Raw genomic sequence first — 19283 nt, forward strand, 5'->3', positions numbered from 1 at the left:
ATGCAAACCCAGTCTGGGGGGTGGGCGCAGGGGAAGGGAGAGGGCTTCTCAACGCAGTGATGTTACTGAACAAACTATTCTATGTTCTCAATTTATTTTGAAACATGCCATATATGATAAAAATATATAGTTTAAAGAGGAATGATATAGTGAACAGTGTAAGAAGTACAGTGTACTAGTACCAGGAATTTAGAAGCCAACTGCGCCCTTGCCCTTCTCATATCCCCTCCCTCTGCCCCAGAGACCGTCATTACAGGGAATTTTGTGTTTACCATCCCCTTCTTTTTCTCTTATCTCCCATGTATATATACCTAAACAATATCTTGCTTTGCCTATTTTTGAATTTTACATAAATGGATTCACACTCTACGTATTCCTCTTGGACTTGCTTGTTTTACCCACATATATTAAAGATATATCCATATGAATTAGTGTTGTTCATAGTTTGTGCATTTTCAATGCTCCAGAAAGGCCCATTGTGTGGTTTTTGGCTGTTATGAACATTGCTGCTAAACAAATGATCTCAGCAGGTTTAGTGACATGTGAGTTTCTCTGGGTTTTGTATTAATAAGTAGGTGTGGAATTGCATGGCCATAGGTATGGGCATGTTGAGCTTTAATAGATAATGCAAAGTGTTTTCTTAAATGTTCTACCAATTTGCACTCCCACCAGTAGTGGGTGAGAGTTTTCCGTGTTTCACATCTTCATCAACATTTGGCATTATCCAACTTTGACATTTGGTGAACCTGGGGCGTGCGAAATGGTAACTCACTGTGGCCTTTAAGTTGCATTTCCCTGATTACTAATGAGAATAAGTGGCTCTCCGTGTTTTGTTTGTATGTCCTCTTTATATATTTTTTTGCACATTTTTCTGTTAAGTTTTTGCCTTTTCCTTGTGATCTGCAAGGGTTCTTTATACAGTGTAGAAGATACTAAGCTTTTGTTGATTGTATGTGTTGCAGATATCTTCTCTCAGTTTCATGATTGATTTTTTTATTCTCCTCTAACCTGAAATAAAAAATATATTCTCTTCTTCTGTCTTTTGAAATTTTTATAGTTTTGGCTTCACACACATTTACTTCTTTAATGGACCTAAAATTAATATTTTGTTAGTGAACAATATGACATAAAGGTAAAGACGTAATTTCAATCTAAAAAAAAAATGGATAACCAACTGTCTGATCCATGTTCATTAAGTAGTCCATCTTTTCTCCATTGGACTGCTGTGAAAATTGTCAGAATCAAAGTGGAGTCACTTGTGTTAAGAAAGCCTCTGACAAATAGAGCCAGGAAGGCCATGAAGAGAGGGTCCTCGTGCTTGTGTGCCTGATAAAATGATCACAAAAGACCCTGCAAAAACCACAGCCTCACATAAAGGCCACCACAACCTTACCCAACAGATACGTCTGCAGGGACATCTGCCCAGCAACTGCCTGTTCATTCCTGGACTGGCGTCACCCTTGTTATTGATCCTTGTGGCCAAGGATAATTATCTCAAAAAATTATGTGATCCTCCTCATTTTTCTTTAAAGATCTTTGTTTTCCTTTACCTCCCTAAATATGCACATAGTTTCCTGTGGCAAAGGTATCCCCGTTGCAATGCCCTGTTCCCAAATAAGTATAATTTTCTTTTAGAGAGCCTGTCGCGGTTGTTTGGGTTGACACTACAACACCAGCTCTGTTGTGATCATTTGTGTATTGTGTGTGGGTTTATTTACCATGTCTGCCTGTCTCTCTATTTGTGTACAGTGTCACACTGTATGATCACAGCTTTGTAATGATCTTCTTCTGCTTCCTCATGGTTATTTTTAGCCCTTTGTCTTCCATTTTAGATTAATTATCTTACTTGGTTTTTCAAAAATGCCTGTTGAAATTTTGAGAGAAAGTATTGAATCCGTAGATCATTTGGGAAAAATTAGCATCTTTAAGGTATGCTTTTATAGAGATGGGATGTCCAATCTAAAGATGTGTCTATAGCATCATTATTTAGGTCTGTAATATTTACATTTTCTCTATATGTGTTTTGTCATTTTTTTTGGCAGCACTTCACATTTTTTATGCCATCTCTTTCTTTAAATTACAATTTTCTCCCTGATTTTTGCTGATATAAAATAACATTTCATATTAATATTTGTGTCCAGAAACCTTGCTAAACTCTTATTCATTATAATAATTTATCTGTAGGCTATTTTGGGAGATATATAAATTATTTAAGGACGGTTTTGTTTCTTCCTTTACAATATCTCCCTGTCGTCTTTCCTTGAGTTACTGCCCTGGTGAGAGCTTTTAGAGCAATACTGAACAGAAATAATATAATAGGTGACCTTGTCTTGTTTTTCATTTTAAATATAATGTTTTCAATATTTTCCCATTAGGTGTGATATTTGCTAAAGTTTTGTGTAGTTTCCTTTTATCAGGTTAGTTTCATAGTTTAGTAAACAAATTCATTAAAAAATTATTAATAGATGTTCAATTAACATTTGTGTACCTGGTAATATAAACAAATAATTTTGCGTCTTTAATCTGTAAATGTAGTAAGTTTTATTTATCGATTTTCTGGTGTTAAGTCACCATTTTGTTTCTGGGAGAAACTTGGTTGTAATATATTAACTTTTTATATATTGCTGGATTTGGTCTGCTAATATTTTATTTAGGATTCTTAATCTATGTGCATGAAAGAGACCGAATGAAATCAATTTTTTGTTCTCTAATTTTGGAATCCAGAGTAGGTAGATCGGCCTTGTTAAATCAGTTGTAGGAATACTCCTTCTTTTTCTATTCTTTGTGTGCCATTTATGAACTCATTGCCTCTCAGCCACAGTCCCATCTGTCACCACCTCCCCTGTGATAGTGGAGCTGGATCCGTAAGCATTTCTCCTTTGCAGTGAGCACAGTGTCCAGTTTTGTCAGCTGGAGGGACATTGCAGGAAGAAGGGACCTTTCTTCCTGATTCCCCAGTAGATGTGTTTTTGCTTCTTCCTCCTATCATGTGACGACGTGTGTGAGATGTCCTGTGGTGCTCTACCTCCATCACATGCCCAGAGCATAAAGCCCCTCGGAGAGCTTGCAGTCCGAGCCCCAGCCTGGTGACCTCATCGTGGTCCATCTGACGTGGACACCGTACACCCCAGGCCTCCCACCACCTGGCCAGGCTCCTGATGCCCTGACTCCCACTGTGTGCTAGCTCACCAGCCTTGGCCCACCTGCACCCATAAGACTGTTGCCAGTTTGCCCAGTGCCTTAAGACCAGCTCTGGCCGAGGATAACCCAGTGGACTTCTCACAATGGTTTGGGCTGCAATCACCCCTTCTCCTGCAAGGTCTGAATCCTAGACTTGGGAAAAGGTCCTCCCTCTTCCAAGTTTATTCCTTCCCCAGCTGCTCTCCCTTGGCCCTAGGGGAGTCCTTAGTGTTCTCTTTACTCCTTTATTGTTGCTTTCCTATCATCAAAATCTTCATATTAAACTTTCCATGTTTAAATCACTGTGTGACTTTTGTCTCTTGGTCAGACCCTAATTTATTTATTTATTTATTTATTTATTTATTTATTTATTTATTTATTTACTTATTTTTTGAGACAGAGTCTCACTCTGTTGCCCAGGCTAGAGTGCCATGGCATCAGCCTAGCTCACAGCAACCTCAAACTCTTGGGCTCAAGCAATCCTCTTGCCTCAGCCTCCCGAGTAGCTGGGACTACAGGCATGTGCCACCATGCCCGGCTAATTTTTTCTATATATATATTTTAGTTATCCATATAATTTCATTCTATTTTAGTAGAGACGAGGTCTCGCTCTTGCTCAGACTGGTCTCGAACTCCTGATCTCAAACAATCCACTCGCCTCAGCCTCCCAGAGTGCTAAGATTACAGGCATGAGCCACCGCGCCCAGCCCAGACCCTAATTTATGCTCCTTAGAAGAGTTTGGGTGAGATTGGAATGATCTCTTCCTAGAAAGAGCTAGAGTTAACATGTGCCCCCCACGATCTTGTGGCTCCTCTTATCAGAAGGGCAGAGATGAGTCTGGCCCTTCCAGCTGCTGTAGTGACAGTAGGGACATCCTGTGTTGCCTCAGTCTCAGCTGGCTGGGGTCCAAATCTACAGGGCCAAATTATAGGTAAACCAGCTAAGGATGTGGAATGTTTGGAACAGCTATTCACGGTGTGTATTTGGGTCTGTGAGCCATTCTTGTGCACGAGCAGTTTTGTGTATGTTCGTGTGAGTTCTCCCTGTGCTGTACAGGCACAGTGAAAGTGCACAAAAGCAAATGTAAAGTTCACAGATTTCTTAATTTTTGGGGTTTATCATCGTTGACAAAGCAAACTGGTATAACCTTTTCTGTTAGCTCCTAACTTAATGAGTCATAAGTAAAAAAGATCAATTTGGGTAAATAGACTGGCTCACAAGTGTGCAATGGGTTTAAACTTTCTTTTTCTTTGTTTTAAGGATTTTGACTCTTTCTTCTCTGCAAAAGAAGAGAATATTATTTATTCGTTCCTTGGTTTGGCTCCCCCTCCAGGCTCAAAGGTAAGCTCGAATACTTCACTGGGCTTCGGTATAGGTTATAATAAATGAAGGTAGAAGTTAGCATCCAAGACACTTTAATAAATGATCTTTGAATTAACATGGTTTTAATACATTCCCTATTCTGATGAAATCTTACACATAGAGATAATGCAGAATTTTTTCTAAAAAAGTTCCAAAATTATGCATTTCATATTTATGCTGTTTTTACCTTGTTATAATCAATTTTACAATACCTAAGTTAAGAAATACCATAACATTCAATAATCATAAGTGCTTTAATTAAATATGTAAAAAGTATAAGCTCCCAGTTTGGGTTTATGAAATTATTTTATTACGAATTCACTTCTCATATAGCTTTATGTTGGTTAATTTCATAATGATATATGCCCCTATGTTAATTGTTTCTATTCAAAATGAACTAAACTTTGCCTTTTGGTTTCATACGAAGGGGGCAAGTAAGATCTAGACTCAAGAACAAGATGGATTTCATCAGGCTTTTTTTCCTCCAGTGTTGTCTGATCTTTGACTCTGTGTAAAATTAGAGAATTATGCCAATACTGTGAATTTGAACTTGTGTACACATTTGTTTGATTCACGAGAATTGCTAAGACTTGCTGATGGATTGTAGGTGGGTAGGGGTGGAATCAATGATAGAAATTTGCGCTGATGGAGGACCAAGCTTATGGGAGGATACGAAGTTTGAGTGAGGTATTGAGTGAAGCAGCGAGGTAGGTGATTGCGTGTTGATCTGCGTCTCAATGACGTCTGGTTGGAGATGCACATGTGGAAGCCACAAGCACGTGGATGGAGTAAACGTCGTGGGAAGTGCATGGAACCAAATCATGAGAGAGCTGAGAACAAGGAGCCGGGGCAGGGAGCTTCAAGCTTAAAGTTCAGGGAGGATAAGTAGAAACCTGCTGAGGAGGTGAAGGTGGGGAGTCCGAGAAGCAAGAGGAGCCCAGAAATGCATGGTGGGGAGAAGCCCAGGAGAAGCTTGGCTCTTCACAGAAGAGGGTGAGGTTAGTTGTGTCAAATGCTGCCGAGATTGAGTCAGATGAGGGCAAAAATGTGACCGTGGGCTTTGACAACATGGAGGTCATTGGTGACTGTGACCAAAGTAGTTTCTGAGGAGTGGTGGAGACAGAGGCCATGTGGCCTAGACAGAGTGGTCTAAGGGGGAGTACTAGTGGCTGGGAGGGACCGTGCATGTGTGGCTGTTTGGGGGGGACCTCACTGTGAAGGGGAGATAAATGGGAGGCGTCATTGTTTATAAAAGTGCCCTGCTCTTTCCCCGCCATTGGACATTTGGCAGAGTCACTTTAGTCCTGCTTGCTGCCGGTCGCCTAGCTTCCTCTCTCCTGCCTACCTTCTAGAGAGTTCTCTCACCTCTTTTCTTAACCCAAAGTCTCTCTCTCTCAGTCATCTCTCACATTCCTACTGCTTATCATCCCCTCCTTCCAGACCCCACACCAGTGTGGGTGGTGGGAGGGTCCAGTTTTTACAAAGGCCCATGAAGGGGTTTCTAAACAAAAGGGACTTTTTTTGTCCCTGGTCAGTAGTAATGTGACAAAGCTTTGAAATGAGAGCTTTTCTTTGACCTTTCATAGGTAACATTTTTAGAGCTACCCTCTTTACTGAGAGTCACAGTCAACAGAAGGGAGAGAAGGTGGTAGGAAAATGTGTTATTTTCTTCATTTCTTTTCTTGTAACATTAGGATTTTTAAAAATGTGGCTATAGTCTTCATAATGATCATTTAAAATGTTTGTCTAATACTCTGTCACCTTGATGTATCCTAATTAGTGATTCCTGTATTTTTAATTGCTACTTACTATTGTATCATAAATGTGTTTATACTGTGATAGTTTCATATTGGGCATCTAAATAGTTTGTGTGATATTCTATCAATTTGATGTGCCATAATTTTTCTTTACTGTGCTTATATGTTTGAACCTTTGGTTGCTCATCATTTTGTAGTATAAACGACTGCACTGATTGTCACAAAGAAATGGGATTCTTTATTTTGGAGTATTTCCATAGTATAAATTCCCAGTAGCTCTTTCAGTGAGACAGATATGCATGAATATTTTTATGGATTTGAAATGTGCCTCCAAATTGCTTTCTGAAAGGATTACGGTATTTATCCCACCGCACTGCCGTGGACCAGCTTCCCTGTACTTTCCAGAGATGAGCATGTTTAATCTCCTTGGTCTTAGGACCATTAGATTCTATTTTAGAAAGTTATTTCTGATTTTACTGTGCTAGGAAGAGAGAATTTGGTGTGATGAATTTCTGTCTTGAGTGCATCTTTGTAACCCAATGTGTATTTTTTCTTTTTTGTTTGATATTTTATTATTTTTTATTGACAAATAAAAATACTGTATATTTATCATGTACAACATGATGTTTTGAAATAAATATACATTGTGGATTGGCTAAATTGAGCTAATTGCATTTCCTCACATCCTTATCATTTTTTGTGGTGAGAACACTTAAAATCTACTCTTAGTGATTTTCAAAATACAATACATTGTTATTTATTATAGTCACCATGTTGTTCACTAGATCTCTTGAACTTATTTCTCCTAACAATGGGTCTTTTCATTTCTCTATGAAAAGATTGTTTCTTGGATATTAAAAAGTTAATTTTTATCAAATTATTACATGTATGATACTGGAAAGGTCAAGTCATCCTACAAGGATTATTATGAAAACAGCAGGCCTGCTCGAACGTGGAGTGTCAGCAAATGTCTTGTTTTCCTTCTTTTTGTTTACAGTTTGCTTAGGTGCAGAATTCTAGGTGGGACACTATTGCGCCTCAGAACGGTGAAAAAAGTGCCACTCCATACTCTCTTCTCGCTCCCACAGTTGCTCTTGAGAAATCTGATGCCAGTCTGTCTCCCAGTCTTTTCTGTCTGCCTACTTTTGTTTTTTCCAATTTTGGGAGATTTTAGAAGTCTCTTTTTTTGTTTTGAAGTTATATGTTGGGGGCCTGGTGTAGCTCTTTCTTCATAATTTGTGCTGGGTATTTGCTGGGACCTTTTAACCTGGAAAGTCACATTCCTTGGTTCTGGTGAATGAAATATTGGAAGACTATTTTTATGGGTATTCATTTCCTTTTCCTTTCCTTTGTTTTTCCTTTTTGGAATTCTTATTATTTAAATGTTGGACCTCCTGGACTATTAATTCTCTAATTTTATCTCCCCCCCCCCATTTTTGTCCTTTTCAAATTTCTGCCATATTTCCTCAACTTTCTACTTTATCTTTCCTATATTGGTTTTTTTCCTCCATGTATCCTATCATATTTGTACTTCTAAAGCTCTTTTTTGTATCTCTGAATTTTTTTTATTAAATAGCTTCCATTCTTGTTATATGGTTCATTATTTTTCTTAACTCTGAGTTTATTAAGTATTGTTTTTTTTAATATCTTCTTCAACTCATTACATTCTCTATTTTTCTTTAAGTATCCTTTTTCTCTGTTTGCTTTCCTTTTTATTTTTATGTAAGATGTTTCCCTCAGATGTCTGGTGACCCTTGACTGTTTGTATCTAAGACAGAGTACTAAAAAGTTGATTAGAAGTCCTGTGTCTATGGGTATGGTGGGCTTCACCATAGGAAAATGTAAAGATGAAACATTGGCTTTTTTTTAGGGATCCTGAACTGTGGGCTTTTCCTACTGGTTTAGGTGAGTTTCCTTAGAGAGAAATCTTCCATCTCTTGGGGTGATGGTGGTGATGGTGGTGGTGATGGTGATGGTGGTGGTAGTGGTGGTGGTGATGGTGATGGTAGTGATGGTAAGTGATGGTGGTGGTGGTGATGGTGGTGGTGGTGTGGTGGTGGTGATGGTGGTGGTGTTGGTGTTGGTGGTGTGGTAGTGGTGATGGTGGTCGTGTTGGTGTTGGTGGTTGTGGTGGTGATGGTGGTGGTAAGTGATGGTAATGGTGGTGGGGTTGGGGGTGGTGGTGGTAAGTGACGGTGGTGGTGGTAAGTGATGGTAATGGTGGTGGTGGTGGTAGTGGTTATGGTGGTGGTGGTGGTGGTGATGGTGGTGATAAGTGATGGTAATGGTGGTGGTGGTGATGGTGATGGTGGTGGTGGTGATGGCGGTGTTGTTGTTGTTATTGTTGTTGTTGGTGGTGGTGGTAAGTGATGGTGGTGGTGGTGATGGTGGTGGTAAGTGATGGTAATGGTGGTGGTGGTGGTGGTGGTGGTGGTAAGTGATGGTGGTGGTGGTAAGTGATGGTAATGGTGGTGGTGGTGATGGTGGTGGAGGTGGTGATGGTGGTGGTGGTGTTGCTGTTGGTGGTGGTGGTGGTAAGTGATGGTGGTGGTAAGTGATGGTGGTGGTGGTAAGTGATGGTGGTGGTGGTAAGTGATGGTAATTGTGGTGGTGGTGATGGTGGTGGAGGTGGTGGTGGTGGAGGTGGTGTTGCTGTTGGTGGTGGTGGTGGTAAGTGGTGGTGGTGGTAAGTGGTGGTGGTGGTAAGTGATGGTGGTGGTGGTAAGTGATGGTGGTGGTGGTAAGTGATGGTAATGGTGGTGGTGGTGATGGTGGTGGAGGTGGTGATGGTGGTGGTGGTGTTGCTGTTGGTAGTGGTGGTGGTGGTAAGTGATGGTGGTGATGGTAAATGATGGTAATGGTGGTGGTGGTGGTGGTGGTCGTCATGGTAAGCAGGCAGTAAATCTGGCTGCTAGGAGCACGTGGGAAAGCAAATGGGAAAGGAGATGGGCCGTTTTTTCCTTTCACAATGTGGATTTCTCATAGAGACCCCTTGTTCTCAGTGTGGCTCCCTGCTTCAGCTGGTCAGATTCCCTCTGGTTTAACTCCTGCAGAGACTAAGACTGCTTATTTAGGAGGAGACAGTTACCTGCTTCTTCTTTCCCCACATCCTCTTTGTAAGCAATTGGGTTTCAGAATTTTCCTGGTTAAGTCAATCATTACTCAACTGTTCCCTTTCCTGACTTTGAAATTTTGTGGACATTCTTTTTGTGCAATAGCCTTCTTGCCTGTTCTCTATGTCCTTATAGGTTTATCCTTTTCTTTTTAATGTCTTTACTGTCTTATCAGCTGGGTCCAGGTAAGCAGGCAAAGCAAGTATCTGTGTTCAGTTTCCCAAGATTAACTAGAAACTGCCCTTATTTTTCAATGACCTCAATCTTTTGAAAAGGAAGTATCATCCCCTATTCTTCCATTAAGTTCTTTCCATGTGTCTGTTAATTGTACCTAATTTATTTTTTAGTTATGTAATTTGAGATTAAATTGGCCACTTTTGTTTAATTTTTTGTTCTTTTTTTAAAAAACAGATTTATTGGAATATAATTCCTACACCATACAATTTATGCATTTACAACATACAATTCAATGGCTATTAGTATATTCATAGAGTTGTGCAACAATCATCACTATCTACTTCCAAAATATTTTTGTCACCCCAAAAAGGAACCCAGTACCCCTTAGCTATCATCCCCTAATCCAGCCATTCCTCCAGCCCTGGAGAACTACTAAAATGCTTTCTTTTTCTATAGATTTGCCTCCTCTGGGCACTTAATATGTGTAAATGGAATTATACAATATGTGGTCCTTTGCAACTAGCTGCTTTCATTTAGCACAATATTTTCAAGGGTCATCCATGTTGTACCATGTGTCAGTTCTTCTTTCTTTGTTAGGGCAGAGTAATATCCATTGCATGGATGGGAATATCACATTTTATTTATCCATGTATTAGTTGATGGGTATTTGGGTTGTTTCTATTTTTGAGCCATTATGAATAATGCTACTATGAGCATTTGTGTATCTTTTAATTTCATTTTCAGTATTACTACAGCTGTTGTGCATCAAAATCTCTCAGATAATTTTTAAAAATTCAGATGCTTGAATTTTTACTCCAAACTTACTGACCCTGAGTTACTGAGGGAGAGGGCCAGGGATCTAAATTTATAAAAAATTCTTTAGTTGCTTCTGATGCTCACTTCTGTTTAACAACCGCTGTACTCGAGACTCATTTAACTGATATTCATGTATATGCATCTCCAGAACGAATGTGATCAGATTTGCTTTCCTTAAAGAACTCAAACATTACAGAGAAATTGTAAGGTCACTTGGTTCCCTTTCCCACTCCTGTTTCTTTCCCTCCCTGGAGGCCACCAACATTATGGATTTGTTATTTCTCTCTCTCTTTCCTCCATAAGCAAGATACCATGTTGTTTTGTGTTTTTGTTTTGTTTTTGTTTTTTTTTGAGACAGAATCTCACTCTGTCACTGACTAGAGTGCTGTGGCGTCAGCCTAGCTCACAGCAACCTCAAACTCCTGGGCTCAAGTGATCCTCCCACCTCAGCCTCCTGAGTAGCTGGGACTACAGGCATGCGCGCCACTACACCAGCTAATTTTTCTATTTTTTTTTTTTTGTACAGATGGGGTCTCACTCTTGCTCAGGCTGGTCTTGAACTCTTGACCTCGAGCAATCCTTCCGCCTCTGCCTCCCCTCCCAGAGTACTGGGATTACAGGTGTGAGCCACCAGCCTGGCCTGCTTTGTGTTTTTAATGCCTAATTGTTATCATATTCTATGGAATGTTATGCAACTTGCTTTTTTTTGGGAAGACATCATAGAAGTTTTATTAATCTTTCCAAACAGCAGTGGCAGCGGCAGCAGCAGCAAACTCCTAGAAGGCTTGTGACTTAATAGATTCTGGGAGGCTCCAAATGGAATTCTAGCCATTGGAAAGATATGACTCATAAAATAGCATTTAATGGATGTCAAATAAAATATATTGCTAGATGAATAGTGAGGCCAGAAAAGTTTAAGTTGATTGCTCCAGATCACAGGGCTCATAAGCTTGGGACCTAGAATTTGAATTCAATGTTTTCTGTTAATCCAATATCCTCTTTACTCTTATGTTTAGAGGTAGTACATTTATAGAAAACCTATCTATCCTTAAGTCTACTGTAAATTGAAAAAACTCATTTGCCATATATGGAGATAACTATCACCCCAAATTTTATTCTGAAATTAGTAAGAGAAGATCCAAACATATTTTTTGCCTTTTAAACAAGAAGCTATAATTCATCCCTGGTTGTTGAGAGAAAACTCTTTTTCACAATCAAATATCAAAGAAGTGATAGAATTAAAACAAAACCCTTTTGCAAACTCCAATGTAATAACTAATTGCAGCATAGATAACCAATAGACAACAAAACTACTCATAAAGGCATTAGGTGAATTTGGTTTTGGGGGAATTGGATAAATTTCCTATGGTAAAATATTACCCTGCCCTGCCAATATTGTTTGCTAAATTCAAAGGGGAAACTGATCTTTATAACGAAGAGATCTGTTGATTACAATCTATACAAAGTAGCCAAACCCCACATCACTACTAGTGGGACTCACTGATGACATGTGCTGCCTGGGGTGTTGTAAACGCGAAGTGTTATATATAGTCTTACCTGTCAGGTGTTTCCAAAACATTTAACCTGAATCTAATCCAGTCTTTAGTTCTAAGTTAGTTTGTAAAAAACACAGAGAAAGAGGAACAAGTTAAATGATACCACAAAGAAAAAACCAGACAAAATAAAAATTGGGACCGTTCTGCATGATAACTAACCTAGACTCTTAAACCATTCAATGTCATGACAAATAAATAAATGCAATATACACAAGAAATAATAAAAGGTCATGTTCTTGAAATTCCTAATAACCTATTGATTCATTTTGATAATATTTACTTAACTCGTCTAGCTATAGAATGAGATTATAGAATATTGCGTCTTATTGGGATATGGAGTGCATTATATGAGAACATGTCTAACTGCTTGCTGAAAGTTGCCATCTCTAGTAAATGGTCAATGTAGGATATCTGATATAATAATAATAACAATAAATTATAACAAATAGACTTTGCTGTTTTAGTCAGGAAGGCCACAGTCAAAAAATATGAGCAAAAGTAAACCATGATAACAGAATAAGTTTTTCATAACCAAACTTCACTGAGTCCCTAATCCCTCAAATTTTTCCCTTCGTTTGCCATGGTCTTGGGATGTTTTACAAGTTTCCTGGAAAGACAGTCATTACATTTCAGTGACTTCACTGTTTCATGTTATATTCTCTCTAAATCCAGTTATTTTTAAACAGGGACTTACAAAAGAATTATCCATGTGTCCATTGTTTAAATATTAAAAACTGCTAGAATTTTCTTATTCTGCAAAATCATAGTATTTCTAATAGAAAGTCTCATCCCTCCCAACTCCTCTTTAAAAAAAAAAATAAATAAAATGCAATTGAATAGAATAGGAAATGTCTACTTCCTATAGTGAGAATAGGTATTGTTTGGTTATACTTTCTTTGAAGTTTATACCTGTGTGTTTCTTGGTGTATGTCAGTCTATATGCATGTATGTAGAATAATATGATTGTGCACATTGTTTGCTGTATAAAACATTTTATAACCAAAAATAATAGAAAAGCACTATTGAAATGTGTACTCATTTTCTACAGATGTTACTAAAGGTCTCTGTTTTCAATATTAGTATTCAGTGTAACCCTATTTAGCCATTGCACCTTCGGTAAATCACATCTTGCGACCCCACTCTAACAACACCTTCATGCTTATTTCTTGTTGAGAATGTTAGTTCATAGTACATCACAAGTGCTCAAGAGAGATCATTATAAAGAGTGAAAGACTGATTGTCTAACCAGAAGAATGCCAGAATGGGCCCTTTTCTGTGACTATAATCATATGGTTACAATAGACCCTTCCCACTTCATTTCCTCAAATTTCTGCCCCTCAATAGTGTAAATGTCATATATATAACGACAATTTTCTAAACTTCCGTAATATTTAAACTAATAAACTGGGCAATCTAAAAAAATAAAAATAAAAAGAGGTGAAACTGTTCTAGAGTAAAATAGCCTGAAGAGATGAGAACCAAATGCAATGAATAAATTTTAAGAGAATCCAAGTCTTGAAAAAAGTAATTGTAAGACATTTATTGCAGGTAATTGAGGAAATTTGGAAAGGACCTGAATATTAGATGACATTAGGGAATTATTGTTCATTTTCTTAGATGTAATAAAAATGGTGGAGTTATGTAAAAGAAGGCTTTTGTTTTTAGGAACTCGATTATTTAAGGGTGAAGTTTCATGAAACATATGAAAAATGCTAGCAAGTGTTGAATCTGTGTGATTCATTCTTTTAACTTTTCTATCTTTTTAAAATTTTTATAATGAAGAACTGGAAAAATATTGGATGATAAGCATATGCCAATGATATATTGCCTGTCTTGTTATTATTTAGCCCTTAAAATGTCCTAGGCAAAGCTTGAGGAGAATTGCTCTTAACGGAGAAGAAAACAACTCAAACTTATTTCAAGGCAGAGGACACAGACAGCAAATGGCTCTGTCCAAAGTTACCAGTGTCTAAAGCTGCTTTAAGTTTTAAAGGAAAATAAAAAGGACTTTAGAGGACTCCGTGGACAAGATAGAATAGATGAACTTATATTCTAATGTGCAAAGTGTCCAGGAGCAATCTCATATTTTCAAAAACAAAATAAAATAAAATAAACTGGTGAAGTTGATCAACATAGATACTGCCATTCTTATCTCTTCGGGACAATGGCTTGCCATTTCACGTCTAGGGGCATCCCACTTCCTATACCCCTTCCCTGGCATTTTTCCTGAGAAGTGTTGTATGCTGGTAGATAGACCATCACGAACCACAGGTTCACCTCTCTTCTCACCGGGGCTTTTGTAGTCCTGGACTCCTCCCCGTCTGTAATCTCTCCTTCAGCATGAAATGGAGAGGAACTCCAGTGGAAGAGAACATCTGATTTAGTCAGAAAACCTTATGTGCTTTACCTACTGATCCTGCATTTGGAGGTGAAATTTTTAATGTTTTCTCAGCTATAAAATGAAGAGAGAAATATGACCATCAACTTCTTAGGGCTATTTATTTAATGGTTTATTCTTTAAAGATAATTTATATGAACATATACTGGTCAGACACTGATTGGAGGAATTTTATGGTCTAGAGGGATAGATAGATGTTAGCACCCTACAGTAGACAGAATAATTTTGTATGTGAGTATGAAGATGGACCACCAATCTCAGGCCTTAGTTAGGATTAGTTCTCCTAAGAGTTGATATCTCACTTGGTATTTGAAGATCTAGTAGGAGCTAAGCAAGTGAAACAAGACAGTAACGACACCATGGGAAAATGAATTAACATGTGAAGGCCATGAAATTTATGAGAGGATGGTCCATTTGGTGAAGTCATCCTTTGGCTGGGATGCAGAGGTTTCAGTAGAATCCAGGGTAGAGGAGGGGTAAAGACAAGAGGTGAGGCCAGAAAAATTAGCAGGACCGACATTGCGAAGGGCCGTCTGTGTCTGGACTTCTATTCTTGGCAACAAGAATTGATGGGAAAAGGTGAGTGCAGAGTGATTTATGTTTTACAAAACCTCTAACTCAACAATGTAGAAGGTTGTTAGAGATAAGATAGGGCACCTAGAACTATATCTCTCATGTCTACATCCTCAGCACCAAATACAGTTCATAACTCGTAGCAGGTGTTCAACTCTGAAACTGGAGGCAATAATTAACTGAGATATCAAAGTGCAACACTCAGGAGATATTAAATACTATTCTTTAAACTGAGATAGATTTGTTTAAAGTAACTTGCTTTTTTTTTTAAAAAAAATCAACATAATGTTTTGAGATCTATCTGTACTAATACATGTAAATTTATTTCAGCATCTGCAATATCTCATCTTATCCCATTTTTCTTTTAATACCTAATCTTAGTTTTTAGATTCTACCCTGATTTGTCCTTAGGCGTCATCATATTGCATAAAATTCTCCTTATATGGAAGAAAGGGATGGCCATGGGTTTATAAAACCTGGCCTGGAGAGGCCTGAGAGGCCATCTAGTCCAGATTTACTCTTCCCAGAGGAGGAATTCAAAGGCTAAGAGTTTAAGTGATTAGTACAAAGATACCCCACTAATTAGCAGCACAGTCTGTGCTAGAACCTTTGGTGCTGTCAGCGTTGCTTGGGTTTGTAGGTGTTTATGCATGTGCACAAGGGGAAAGTACTTCAAGTATCCTTTGAAAAGACAGACACCTGATTTATGGAAACAGTATAACTTGTCACAGTGTCATATTGTAGTAAACAACATCGTGGAGAAGTGTCAGCAAGGAAAATTAATCTCACTCAAGCTAAAAATAGGACTTGACAATTATGTGGAAGATGTATGCTTATAAGATGATATTAAGCATCATAAGAAGCATTATTGCTTTAGAAAGTTTTTCTTGTCTTAGGCAGGCTGTACCAGGCCCAAGGCCCAGCCCGTTTTCCCAGGAGGGCTTCGTAACTAAGCACTGGCTCCGTAAGGTCAACCTGAGTTCTTTAAAAGCATCTGGTCATATCTGATTAAATGCACATCATTCTTAATATGATGTTCCAGGCAAGACCTTGGTTATATAACCAATGTTTTCAATTATGCCCTGCCAAGAAAGAAGGCAGATTCTTAACTGATGCTATGAAAATAACTATATTGCCATAAAAATAAAATATATATTCCAATTCAATAAACAGATTCAATAAGAATTTTTGAATTCTGGAGGGGTCAGGCAGGGAGAATAAGATGTCATTTCCAAATGTTTCATTGCAATTCAAAAAAAGCAGATTCTACTACATTGTTATGATGTATAAAAAGCTTAAGAGGAGAGACAAAGGGCTTCCTTATATATCCAGAAAATAGGACATTAAAACAACATCAACAATGTTCGAAACATAAACGACCGCCATCCCTCACCAATTCATTTAGTCTTATGTAGTAAATTCTTGTTCTGTTGGATCTTGGGGTACTAGTCTCGTGAACCCATCTGCTTCTCTCCGCTAAAGTTCTGGAAATTTCTACTCACTCTGCTGGTATGATCTCAAAGTTCTTTAAGCAATGCCATCAGGAAGCTGCACCCCAAAGTATCTGGCATATAATCCTTCCCTGCGGGGCTCTGAGCAGTCATTCTTCACGGAAGATGAAGCATTCTGGCCGGTAGCTGATTGTAAAAAACTTCCAGGGAAGCATCAAAGTAAAACAAGCTAACAAAAATATCTGTAGATGACAAACTGAGTCTAAAATGCATGTGGTTTATTTATTACTGATAATTTTCAAAAGTGAAAGACTTGATGAGAGTTATCACAAGAAAAATGTACCTGGTGAGACAATTTGGTCGTTTCTGTGGCGTGCAAAACAAGACAATAAAGTCAGTCCAAAGAAGTTTGAGACAAATTATTTATAAACGTAATCATTAAGCCTATTTTCAAAGAATACAGCAAACATATCTAATTTACATAAATGAATACAGAGGAAAAATCTTGATATAACATAATTATTCAGAGACATAATATACCATGAATATTCTAGGTGTATGGTAAGAATATCAAGTAACAAGATTCAGTAGGTCTGGAGTATGTCCTCAACAACTATATATTAATAAAACTATATGAGTAGGTCATGGAAGTCCCCCATTGAAAAGCACTGTGCTAGAACATGCTAGACTGATATTAAAGAAGTAGAGATATGATCAAGTTAACACAAAAAGCAACTGAAGTTATGACTGCTAACCTAAACTATCGTTGTCTAATATCAGGCAAAGCAGCACCGAGATCAATGTCTTCTTTTTTTTTCTTTAGAGACAGGGTCTTGCTCTGTCTCCCAGGTTGGAGTGCAGTGGTGTGATCCTAGCTCACTGCAGCCTTGAACTCCTGGGCTCAAGCCATCCTTCTGCCTCAGCCTCCCAAGTAGCTAGGACTACATGCCAGCGCCACCACACCTGGCTAATTAAAAAAAAAAAAAAATTCTGTAGAGACAGGGTCTTGCTATCTTGTCCAGGCTGATCTCAAACTCCTGGCCTTAAGTGATTCTCCTGCCTGGGCCTCCCAAAGGGTTGGTATTACAGGCATGAGCCACCACACTCAGCCAGAGCAATGTCTTTTTATATGTCATTTTAGTTGGGGGAATATTACTAAAAAACCAATGGGAAATATTCAGTTATATATTAATATATAATTAGATTTCCCCCTAGTTGGTCGAGATACATACAGGCATAGCAGTGTTAAAGCATGACATTTACAGACTGCTGTTGGTGGTGACTCTTTAGTGCCAGAATTTGCACATCCCAGTGAGTCCTTCTCGTGGGAGCCACCTCAGGGAATGTTTGCATTCTCAACAGTCGTACCAGCGCTGCCCCGAAGAGATTTCAGATCCTTTACTGGAGTCATGGTAACCTCCTCCATTGGAAGATGAATTCTCTCTTAGAACACATTCCAGTCTGATGAATAAGGCAGAAATAAGATATCTGGATAATTTAAGTTTTGGCTAAAAATGACTTGTGATTAAAAGTTTTGATACTCATTTTCTGGTATGATTAGTAATTCCTGTTGAAAGCAACTTTGAGTAACAGTGAAATATTTAAGTAAGTGCAGCATTTCCCAGGACCCCAAAAGAGGAAACCCAGACTGAACAGATGACAGGTTTCTTCAATTGGAGGATTGCGAAAGGAAGAAGCAGAGGGAGATGTGGAGGAACATTTGATGAGAGCCATAAAAGATATGAATTTAGAGCACAAAAAGATGTTCAGGAATTTTCTAATTTCGAACTACCAGATGGGCCATTATGGCAGGATTGGGTCCCCCCAAGGCTGAGTGGCCAAGGTGTGTGACTCCACCGAGGACCAAACTACAGAATTCAAGGAGGCCTCCCAGCTGTTTGAACAGGTGATGACAAGATCCTGTACAGCCAGCGTGGGGACACGAGGAGGGCCCTGGGCTACAACCCCACCAATGCCGAGGTGCCGAAGGTCCTGGGGGACCTCAAGACTGATGAGATGAACGTGCAGGTGTTGGACCCCGAGCACTTCCTGCTCATGCTGCAGACCGTGGGCAAGGATGGGGACCAGGGCTCCTATGGGGATTACACTGAAGGTTTCTGGGTGTTTGACAGGGATGGGGATGGCATTGTCATGGGTGTTGAAGTCTGGCACATCCGTGTCACATTGGGTGAGAAGATGACAGAGGAAGCGGTGGAGATGCTGGTGGCAGGGCACGAGGATGCCAGTGGTTGTATCAACTATGAAGAGCTCATTTTTATGGTGCTCACTGGTGAGGACATTCCCCCTGTCCCCAGAGCCCTGTGCGAGACTCTGTATCTGGCCCCGAAGGCTCTCTTGTCACAGCACCTTTCCCATCTTGTCTCTAGTGGAGGATGTTTGCCAGCAGCATTCACCAAATAAACTTGTTCTCTGTGCCGTTCCCCCAGAAAAAGAACAACAACAGGCAAACAAACAAAACCCACAAGATGAGGAACAGAGAGAATGGGCGCCATTGAGGCCCTCATTATGGTTCAAGAAGACGAGGGGGAGAAATACATCAAACATGAGACAAAACACAAAGAAACAGAAACTGTGTTCCAGCCTGAGCAAGAGCGAGACCCCGTCTCTACTAAAGATAGAAAGAAATTATATGGACAACTAAAAATATATATAGAAAAAATTAGCCAGGCATGGTGGCACGTGCCTGTAGTCCCAGCTACTCAGGAGGCTGAGGCAGGAGGATCGCTTGAGCCCAGGAGTTTGAGGTTGCTGTGAGCTAGGCTGACGCTATGGCACTTTAGCCTGGGCAACAGAGCGAGACTCTGTCTTAAAAAAAAAAAAAAAAAAAGAAACAGAGACTGTGAGTGAAAGGCAAGAGTATGGAAGTCAGGTGCAGGAG

General features: G+C 39.1%; 1 protein-coding gene and 1 pseudogene across 1 annotated transcript in view; both read left to right on the forward strand.

Annotated features, from left to right (window-relative positions):
- Positions 1 to 19283, forward strand: part of SH3BGR (SH3 domain binding glutamate rich protein) — a 41047-nt gene that overhangs the window by 12623 nt on the left and 9141 nt on the right. Inside the window, exon 3 of the mRNA XM_045526229.1 lies at positions 4442 to 4522. Coding sequence (XP_045382185.1) covers positions 4442 to 4522 — 81 coding nt within the window. The remainder of the gene's footprint in view (positions 1 to 4441; positions 4523 to 19283) is intronic.
- Positions 8401 to 18805, forward strand: LOC123643309 (annotated as a pseudogene).

The sequence above is a fragment of the Lemur catta genome, chromosome 1, assembly GCF_020740605.2.
Source record: "Lemur catta isolate mLemCat1 chromosome 1, mLemCat1.pri, whole genome shotgun sequence".
Classification (NCBI taxonomy): Eukaryota; Metazoa; Chordata; class Mammalia; order Primates; family Lemuridae; genus Lemur; species Lemur catta.